The sequence below is a fragment of the Condylura cristata genome, unplaced genomic scaffold, assembly GCF_000260355.1.
Source record: "Condylura cristata isolate star-nosed mole 26May11 unplaced genomic scaffold, ConCri1.0 scaffold00018, whole genome shotgun sequence".
Lineage (NCBI taxonomy): Eukaryota > Metazoa > Chordata > Mammalia > Eulipotyphla > Talpidae > Condylura > Condylura cristata.
In genome coordinates this window covers 20,262,715-20,273,766 of record NW_004567119.1, presented here as the reverse complement: position 1 = coordinate 20,273,766, position 11,052 = coordinate 20,262,715, and the positions used below count along the sequence as shown (strand labels likewise).

At 36.5% G+C, this 11,052-nt stretch overlaps 1 protein-coding gene across 1 annotated transcript in view; it reads left to right on the top strand.

Annotated features, from left to right (window-relative positions):
- Positions 1 to 10,311: 10,311 nt before the first annotated feature.
- ADAM7 (ADAM metallopeptidase domain 7) overlaps positions 10,312 to 11,052 on the top strand; it is a 32,817-nt gene continuing 32,076 nt past the window's right edge. Inside the window, exon 1 of the mRNA XM_012726819.1 lies at positions 10,312 to 10,363. Coding sequence (XP_012582273.1) covers positions 10,312 to 10,363 — 52 coding nt within the window. The remainder of the gene's footprint in view (positions 10,364 to 11,052) is intronic.

Genomic DNA, 11,052 nt, shown 5'->3' with positions numbered 1-11,052 from the left:
TGGCAGACCTCTCCTGACCCGCCCGCTGCTCCCCTCAGCAGTGTACTTCGTCCATCTGCCTATTCCGCTCCCACTCTGTCTCTGGTGAACCCACTCGCCGCCCCTGAGTCTCTGGCCTGTACCCCAGTTCTGTATGCACAAATAAATAAATCTTTTAAAAAAATGAAATGGATCTGATTGGTTTCTCGATTTTATAGAAAATTTCAACTCTTGAATTCCTGTTTGTTTTAAACTCAGGCACAAGCACCAGCAGGACCATACCATCACCAAGGCAGAGCAATGGAAGGCAAGGGCTGCCTACCTCCTCAGCATGACTGGGGCTGGAAATGTGGGCTACCGTGAAACGTTAAAACAATTTTGAGACTATCCTACATAGGGTTTTGCTGTGATGCTCAGAAGGGAAAGGTAGAATAGTGGGAACCTCATAAATTAATTGTTTAAGAGACCTGAAATTGCACAAACGTCCACCATTTGCTGGTGATCCTTGAGCAATTAAATCCCTTGTTTATTTACATAGTTTGAATCGAGGTGACAGTGATTTACAACTTTGATTATGTTTTGGAGATATAGGACCTCCCTGAAGGTGTTACCAGCCATACCCACGACCTAAACACCACAATTCCCACAATTCCATGCCCCAAAGTCCCATGGGCTCCCTCTCTGCTTTGTTCTTGTTCCTCTGGTAGCCTCAGTTCTACAGTCAAATGTCTGAGGTTTTTTTCTTGATTTGCCTTCATCTGAACCCCTGTTTCATTTCTTTTGTTTCTTTATCTGCCACATAAAAGTGACGGAATCTAGCATTTTTCTTTCTTCTTCTGACTAACTTCACTTTCAGTTTCATCCATATTGTTGCAAATGGCAAGAGTTTTATTTCTTTAAAGAATAGCTCAGTAGTAATCCATTGTGGAGATGGTGCCGGTATCTCCTCTGTCAACTTTTTCTCTGTAAGAAGACAACATTGGCTCTGGGGGGCCATACTAGCCTGTGTCCCATCATTATGGAGCGTTGCTTGTACGGTACAAAGAGATCAAGCAGTGCCGGAAAGTACAGTTGTGGGTGAAAACAATCTAGAGTTCAAATGGTTAGATTGTAGAGATGCTATCGCATTCATTTCTATTTTTAGAAGCCATGATGGACATGTAAGCTATTACAGATAATAATTTAACTCCTCCTACTATTTGATACCCTATGAACAGCACTTGGTCACAGTGACTCTGGAGCTTCTAACCAATTTGGCTGAGCTGGACAGAGGCCCAACTTTTTTTCAGAAAATGAGAGTTGAAGTGGATTTTTTTTTCTGTTAAAGTAAATTTAAAATATTTATCATCTATTCTGTAAATTGAGTGCAGTCAAATTTTTCACTGTTTTCAAAAGTTAGTAGGTAAAATAAAAAATTTAGTAATATTTCCTGGATTTGCAAGTGTTTGAAAGCAGTTATGGACAGAAAGTTAGCATCTTTAAATACCTCACTTTATTAAGATCAAAATAAAAACAAACTTACTAAATACCTCACTAAAAACTTACCTAATGTCATACTAAATACCTTGCTCAATAAGAATCAGAGACTAGAGATGAAAATATTCCAAAGAAACACGCAGAGAAAGCTGCAGACAGAGCAGGGGCAGGCGGAGTCTTAGGAATCAAGGAAAACAAACCATGTGCAGAAGTCTGAGGGGCAATAACAGAAATATCACAAGTGAACATGGCACTAGATGTAGGTTTGGGAAAGGCAGATGAGAGGTGTGCCCTTCCCCAGGGAACAATTTATCACATTTATCAACTGGAGGCAATGGGTAACCTGAGACGAAGAATGTTATGAAGCCATAAAAAGCTAACAAGTGTACACTGAGTTCTGTTCAATCAACCTTTAAAACAATGGTTCACTGAAACTGTAGGAAGATAAAAGCAGAGCCAGCTGCTCCCTAAAAGGCATCGGGTGCCAAGCACTGAACAGGTCAAGCAACCAATCTATTCTGTAAATTGAGTGCAGTCAAATTTTTCACTGTTTTCAAAAGTTAGTAGGTGACAATAAAGCCCCTAATAAAGATAACTTATGTATCTTTCCATTTGGGCATTCTACTAGGAAATGCTTTTCATAAAAGCAGAAGAGACAAAATCCCTGGCATTTATTGATAATAGCTTCTTGAAAATTAAATATAAGGACAATATCCTTAAGTTAATGTTTCATTTACACTAAAATTACTTAATGAGGATCTACTATAGGCAAGCTGTTGCTGTAGATATTGGTAATAAAGTACCGAAAAATGGACAAAAATCTTTGTATTACATTCTGGTACAGTTAAATGAAAATGCACACATAAATGAAGGCCACAATGCTTGGTCAATGCTTGGAAGTTGTCATTGAGTGGGAAGCGGGGAAGGAGGACTTGCATGTATTGTGTGATGGGATGTGCTAGCTAAAACAGAGTGGGCAGGAAAGGTCTTGCTGAAAACGCAAGAGACATTTGACTAAAGCACTAATAGAGGTGAAGGCGGCAGCCATAGGAACGGAGCGCTGATGTGACAACATGAGGGATTTGTTCTGGTACGCGAGGAGAGCATAGTGAAAGTGTGCCGAAACAGAGTAAGAGCTGCAGTGTAAGACTAATAGACCACCAGCAAGACATCATCTTAAAATGATGGCTGGCTACTTTTTGAAAACAGACTAGAAGTGAAAGGCAAGGATAAAAAGTGTGAAACCAATTTAATTTATCATTGTATCCAGATATGGCAACTTGTAGGTTTACCCAGAATGGGTAAGATACAAGTCCCGAATTGATGAAGTCAGAGTCAACAGGATTTCCCTAGAGTGTGAGAGGAAGAGATATCAACACGTGGTCATGGGCTTAAGTAGTGATGTTAACAGCATAGTTATTTCCTGAAAATATTTAGGGTAACAGTTTTATATGTGAAGATTAAGAATTTTGGATTTTTACATATTAATTTTTGATGTCCACAAGTTTAATGCTAATATGGAGATGCTGAATAGAAAACTAAAGTCAGAAAAATATTTCTCAAGCATGTGAATTTGGCAATGAACAGCACAGAAATAACTTTGAAGACATGATTTGTTGAGATCTTCAAGGAAAAGACTAGAGAAAAGAATAAGTCAAAGAGTAAGCCCAAGAGCCCTGCCTGAATAGTGAAGTTTTTTAGTTTGATTCCTTTTTTTTTTTTTTTAACGGTGTCACTGGAGTCCAATGCCCAAGATCTTTCTTAAGGAAAGTGTATCAGAAAAAAAGGGAGGATCAAATAATAAATATGAATCAAAAAATGAAATCAGGACTAAGAATGAACCATTAAATTTAAAATCTGGTGACTTAATGATCTTGACAAATCTTTTTTTTTTTTTAAGATTTATTTATTTATTCTTTCAGAACTGGGGTACAGGCCAGAGGTGCAGGGGCAGTGAGAGGCTTCACCAAAGACAGAGTGGGGAGCAGAACAGGCCGACTGATGAAGTACACTGCTAAGAGGAGCAGTGGGCAGGTCAGGGAGGTCTGCCACCTCGTGTGGGTCAGCTTGCTTGTATGCTCATTGATTGTTCCAGTATGAAAGAGGAACTGAAGATGCAGGTGAGGGCTAGTTGCATTGATGATATCCTTCAATAGAGGGAAACTCTGTAGTTTGATGCATAAGGAAGTGTTGGCACACACTAGGAATATGGTCCATGCGTCCATAATAACTTACATAAAGGTAAATATATAGACACTGGTAGGTGGGCAGGTAGAATGACGGAAACTCATAGAAGCTCTGTCTCAATTTTTTTTTTTTTTTTAGTAAATAAAAAGACAGATCAATCACTGAGATTAGGGAAGAACATAAAAGCTATAATGCCTAGTACCTACTTACCCTAGAGAAATATAATTAATTATATTGCATTTCATACCAGTCATCATTTGACTCTAAGCCCATGCTGTTTGAACCAACTTGACCTTACTGAATTCAGTGTTATTTCTTAAAGCTTTCTGGAGCAGAGTTAAACTAAAGGTGAGAAATGACTGCAATCCTTCAACAAAGTTGAAAGTTACATATGTGTGTGCATTATTTATTAATTATCATAATTAACCAATACAACATCCTGTCTAGAAGGCACTAAATTCCCTCATTTACCATTAGTAATCCCAAACTCTAGAATATTAAGTGCTTTGTCCAATGTTCCTAGTTAAGTAATATTATTAGAATTGAAGTGAAGTTAATACCACCCTATTTACTTTGGGTCTGGCGCTCTTCAGAAATAACCATGTCTATTTGCATGACACAGGGAGTCACTTCCTTATGGTACAGCTTTCATTTATTGCATGACATTTATAATGCATATTCATTGATGAATCTGCAGCTGGAAAATAATATAGTGGCAAAATCCCCAAATTTGTTATTATAGTGGCCACTCAAGACTTCTTTTGAAAATAATGGGGAGAAAAGGAAAAATTTCAATAATAGTCAAGAAAAGCATGAAAACATAGTGTCCTGATGTGGAAAAAAGTTCAAACAATGTAACAAGCGGTCAATTTCTCAGTAAGGTTCTGTGGCCCAGAAAACCAGTGATTTGTTGAAGGCAGCAGTAGTTACAGGAGAACATCGAGCTCCTGATTTTGAAGCAAGTGTTCTTCTCAGTGCACTGAGAATGTAATTAATGTTCCAGAATTAACCTTTAGAAAGAGAATTGCAATTCCACCTCGGCTAATGTGGGTTTAGTGTATGTTATTATACTTCTTTCAATCAGACAGAAAAATGTCCATTTTTAGTCCAGTATTTCTATGTGAAGTTTTTGCCATCACTATTATAATTTGAATTAAATATTTTTTTCTCTATTCACTTCATTCCCTTCGTTAATTTGATTTATTGTCCCTTTCTTTATAGTCCCCTTTATAAAGCTGGTACAAAAATTAGCATTTTGGATAAACAGATCGCATTGTTGTTGTTTTTTTTTTCCTGATACAGAATATATTATTTATCTCTAGTCATACTTTTTTGGCCTCTCTCACTCTAAATTAATTCCTTAAGACCTGTAGGGTTGCTCTCCAAGTTCCTGGTTAGAAAACAAGAGAGAGTAGAATGGAAGGATGCATAGGAGGAGTCTGGGTGGGAGAGAGGTGTAAGGAGAAAGCCAGATGGGCGACCTCTAATCACAGTACTCCTGGTTAACTATTTTGTAAATGGCAATCCTAGTGGGTGTAAGGCCTGAACACAAGAAGGTACAACCTCAAACACCTTATGGAAACCAGGATGGAGGTAGATTAGAGAATTTCTAAGAGAGACTGCTTCACTATTTGCAGCAGAGAAAGAAAAAGGGAATAAAACGTTCTCATATTTGCCTAATTGTCTTTAGACTCTGCTTTTGCCTGACATCAGGACTCCACAGAGCCCCTTAAATACTGAAATCTGCTTCAGGGTTCATTTATTAAATAAATGAATAAATAAAGCTTATATACTTTAGTATGATACTAATTACAACACAGAAAGCTTAGATCTGAACTTGAAAAATAAATCATCAACTAGTTAAAATAATCCATACTCAGCACTTGGTAAAGTTAGGAATTGAGGGATAATATTCTCCAAGTTAGGTAGATTGATTAGAGTGATTAAGGGAAAGATCAAACCTTTCCCCTGGATAAAAATAAAAAGTATACAGAACCAAACTGTATTTTCTTTCAATCTCCGCTTTCCACTTGATTATGTGACTTGAATAATTTACAAAAACTTTTTATAACTTTATGTTTTGAAAGTTCTTAGTTATTGCATTTGAGTTAGCTATAGATATAGATATAGATGATGTCCTATATCTAATACTTTATATTTGTTAGAAAGCTAGCCCAACCATAACCTACCCAAAGATATCAAGCAAATGACTCAAAATCATTTAACATAACAATATAACTACTTGAGATTTCATGACTGGCATTTTTAGAATAAGTTTATTCTACTTTACACAATTTTATCTGCAAAATCTGCTCAATGTCAATTTAAAATGCTCTCACAACTATCACTGTGAATGAGGTTGGCAAGCTCCATTTGACATATGATTATTTGTTTCTGAGGCTTCAAATACATTGAATATACCTATCAGTCTTCAAGGTTACCTGTATTGACCTGCAATAGTGTCAGAAATTCTGCTAGTAGAGATGATACTTTCAGTTTGAATTATATTCAAAATTTCACTGCAATGGCTATTCTTGTTAGCTTCATTCTGGGACATGAAAAGCTGAAGCACGGAGATCAAATATTGTCCAATGTCTATAGGTAAGAATTTAAAGTGCTAGGTGAACTTTAAGAGCTAGGTATCCCAGGTGATTGGGATCCATATTATATATCCTTCTCATAATTAAATTATAAAATTATTATAGTTTACTTATTGAGTGTTTACTCTTTTTAAATATTTTTTACTTTTAAATGTATTAGTGTAATCACTTAATGAAAATCAATTGACAACTATTGTTTTAAGCACTGAAGATACAAAAATGAACAAACAATACATATTTGCCTTCATGAATGTATATTTTAAGGAAGCATGACAGGCAGTCAAAGTATAAATAAACAAACAAACAAATATATAATGTGCCGGGTTGCAGTTCATGCGAGGCAACAAAGAGCCAAAAAGAGAGTGGGATTATTTTGTTCTGTTCTTGGAGAATATTTCATTGCCATAATGCCACTTAAATAGAGACCTGAAAGCAGAGAGGAGATGATACATGTGAATGAGAAGAGAATATCCCAAGCAGAATATCTTTGCTTCAAGCAAAGACCCTTGAAGCAGACTGTGTTTGACATGTTCTATAAGTAGCAAGAGCACACAGTAACAGGATCAGAGAGAAAGAAGGAAAGCAATAGGATATGAAGAATCAGGGTGTGAAGAGAATCAGGCTAACTGGTGCAGATGCTGGTAGCTATCACAGGTTTTGACTACTGCTCTGAGATATGAAAAAAGTGAAAAGGTTTTCACAGAAAAGTTACATACTGTGGTACATAGGATATTCTGGGTGATAGGCTGATAGTATATTATCAGAGATTCAGAGAAAAGCTGTAAGATCAATTGTGAGGTTATGTCAATGAAGCAGGCTAAAGATGATGCCTTAGATTCACACAGCAACAGTTAACATGGTGAAAAATGGTCACAATGTTTACTGATATATGAGAGGCAAAGTCTGGGTGAAAGAGAGGAATCAAGTATATCTACCAAGTAAAACTAAAATGATAGATTTGTGGTATCTTGAGATACAAAGGACATTGGCAATGCCAGGTTTGGAAGGTAACAGGTTAAGATCAAGAATCCAACTTTGCACTGGTCTTTGAGAGATCTCGAAGATATCTGAGTACAGATGATTTTAAAAGGACTGCTCATGTGAATCTGGAATTCAGAGAAATTCAAAGGACAAAAATAAATTTGGCATTCATCATTTTACAGATGATATTTAATGTCATGAGAGTAGATAAGAACTATCTTATTAGTAACCATATTGAGGAAAAATTTCCAAGAATTGAATGTAGGGATCGTAAATATTTAAGATGTTGGAGGAGCCAGTAAAGGTGACTAAAAAAAAAAAAAGAATGATCATAGAATATATGTATCTGTGGTTCTGTGGTATAAGATGAGCTAAATGCTTCAAAACATGGAAGTAACTGACAGTGTCAAATTAGTGAAAATGATTGGACCAAACAAATTGCTAAAGATCAAATTAGTGAGAAATGATTAGACTAACACATTGCAAACCATCCGTAGTATTGAGAGAATGCTCAACATAAGTTGAGTGAAGGATAAAAAACTCATTGGAGAAACTTCTATAGGAAATAGGTAGGTAAAAGTTAGAGACGAACTATAGATTCAACTTTCAATAAGTTTTGCTGTTAAAAGAAATCAAGAAGGTGTATAGTTGTTAGGTGATGTTCTTTTTTAATTTATTATAATTTATAGATAGATAGATAGATAGATAGATAGATAGATAGATAGATAGATAGATAGATAGATATTCTTCCTGATCCCGTATACTCCTGCTATAAGTGAAACCATCTGGTATTTTTCTTTTTCTTTCTGGCTTATAAAAAAAAAAAGAAATCAAGAAGTGTGTGTAGCTGTGTCCAGGGGGAGTGATGTAAAAGAAATACTTCTTTAAAAAAGAGACAAAATGACAATATGTTTGTGTATATATAGAGGTAGAGATTATACAATAGAGAAAGAGAATAATTGTCAGACTGATGACACTGCAGTGGGGGGGAACAAGAAAGAATGGAATCCGACATATTAATGGCGGACATGGGCATTGCAGCCATAGAAACGAGAGGTGACGCTCTATGTAGCATACATACCACCAAGATAGTGATATGTGGTAATGGAAGATGAGAGTTTTCTTCTGATGACTTCTTTTTTGTCAGTGAAGTAGAAAACAATGTGATCCTGACAATAAGGAAAGAGTCTCATATCTGAGAAGAGAGACTATAGAATAGTCAAATAAAAATTGGAAAGTGAATGAACCATGGGATCTAAGATTGCTCATCAGCACAGAGACAATCACCACTGACACACACCAGTCCTAGGTGATATGCATTATTAACATAACTTTTATAAATGAGAAATCAGAAATACAGGCATCACGTATGCTTTGCTCAAAGCCACTGTGTTGATAAATGGCAGGTGATTTAACCATGGGTAAATGGTAGGATTAAATAAAGCCAAATGATTGTAAATCCTAAAAACCATTAAATCATTTTCAATAGGCACATGACGTAGTCAGATACATATGTGAAGAGATCACATGTGTCAGAGTGTAATCAATGATCTCTGCTTAGTTGAACTAAGCAGAAAACCTGGAGAAAAGTGAATGTGATATTTTTAGAAAGTGAAACAAATATATGTGATGGATAAATTGTAAGGGATACAATGATGACTAGTGGGTTTTAGATGTGTGGTACTGAATAGTTGATGAAACTACTAACAAAGACAGAGAACAAGTGTGAAGTGGGTACTTTAAATTTTGTAGTCTTTGAGTCTTTCCATTGAAGATGTTGACTGAAGAGTTGACTGTAAAGCTCTGTTGTTTAGCTGGCTGGATATATATAATGTGAGGCAGAGTACAGAGATTATAATGAAAGCATAAACGAAGAGGAGATGGCATCGAGACAAAATATAATTTAAAAAAAGGAGGGTATAAAATAGTACATTGAGTAATTTAAAATTAAAGGCTGGCTAGAAGTGGGCTTGTTCAAAGAGCCACAAAGCTAAGAAGTTGAAAATACCTTGTGTCAAGGAATCTAACTAGATCATTTCAAGGGGAAAGGAATGATCAGCAGTGCCAAGTGATATTGAAAAGACAAGTGAGAAAGAAAGCAAAATACCTGTTGGGTGGAGAAATGCCCACTCATGGGACACATTAGCCAACTGCATCCATAGACTAACAAAAGCAAATGCCAGAGTGGAATGGGTTAGGATGCATTGGGGTGGTGATGTTGTCACAAGAAGTACAAATAAACCTTGTGGAAAGTTTAGCGTACAAGGGAATGAAAAATGATAGTGGATACGGGCTATGGGATTGAGAATAAGATCTGCTGAAAGGGAGATACTTCAGTTTGCTTAAATATCAAATGTTAGCCTCTTGTTAACATAAATTGGTTCCATTTATAGTAATAGTAGAGGAATAATCAATATGAGATAGAGGAAGGTGTAGAACCCCAAGCACAGACAAGAGTTTGTGCTGGAGAAACGTCCTAACTCTACTTCCGGTAGAGGGTAACAGAGGGCACAGGTCCATAGACAGGTTTGTGCAAGTCCTTGGTATGTTTGTGTATTAAGGTTTTCTTTTTGTATGAATTTGAAAAGCTCTCACCTTTTATTATATGCTTTGCATGCATTTCTAGAATCTTGTTCATTTCTTTGAAATTTAAATTAATTGGTCATTTTGAGCAAACACGTCTCCAGTGTTTCATCTAGTTATTTACTAAATTTCCCCTTACAAATTTCTACACGGCAATCTGCTTAAACTATCTCCTGCAACCACATTTTATATAAATGCCCTTCACTACTTTTTCTAAAATATTACATTTTTTTCAATTGTTAATACACTTGGAATACTGAAGTAGGGGTCTCCATCCAGCCCACCTCCACCCCCACCACCGCCTCGGTGATTGGTTTTGATCAGTACATGATGTCCCTCCAGGTTTCAGCCTCAAGTACCTCACCAGTTGTGCAACATGATCAAGGAACACTTCCTTCTTCTGGATCAAAACTGCCGTGAACCTGTCAGGTTCTTCATCCTTCGGTGGATGTGGGACAAAGAACTGTGCACATTTTTTCGCAAGCCCCTCTTAGAATCATTCAGAATGTTTCCTGGGAGTTTATTTTTCATGATTTTGCTTATTTCTCAGATGAAAGGTATGTTCATTTCAGCATGGTTTTCTTTAAATAGACTATGAGGTCATGTCTTTAGTTACAAGGTTTACATTATAATTGATAAAAAGGTAATATTGCTTGATAATTTTTCTGAGACGCTAGAGTAAGACTTGGACTAGATCCGACTACTCTTGGGCTTCTGGGATTCTGTGAAATGCCTTCTCTCTCTCATATCTTCTTATTTGCAGTGAAAACGAGGAAAGGGTGGAGATAACTTTTTGCAGTGTAGCCAGAGCTGTCTAATCCTCAGCCACTTTGTATATTATTGTGTCCACAATTCTTATTTAATTTACCCTTTAAAATGAGGTAGTTGAAACTAGTATCTACAGAGCAGAAGGATTTGCTATGCTTTTCCCCTGCTAATAAACGGCTAAAACTTCAATTCAAATAAGAGCATATTCCTAAATCCTGTGCTTTTTCCTCTGGCTTGTCATTAAGGAAGTCAGGATGGCCACCTCAGATGACTACCAGCTGGACGGGAAATTGTAGATTATGTTTCACAGATTCTGCAGTACTTAAATTCTTCTAACAAGTAAAAGTCTTATATTTAGCCTTGAGAGATAAGATTTCAAATGCAAATGATAAAATTCGTAATTTACATAGAAAACCTTCTTTTCAGTGCAGGCTGTGGCAGGTGGCAGAATCCAGACAGGCAGGCGAGCTGGCAGTGG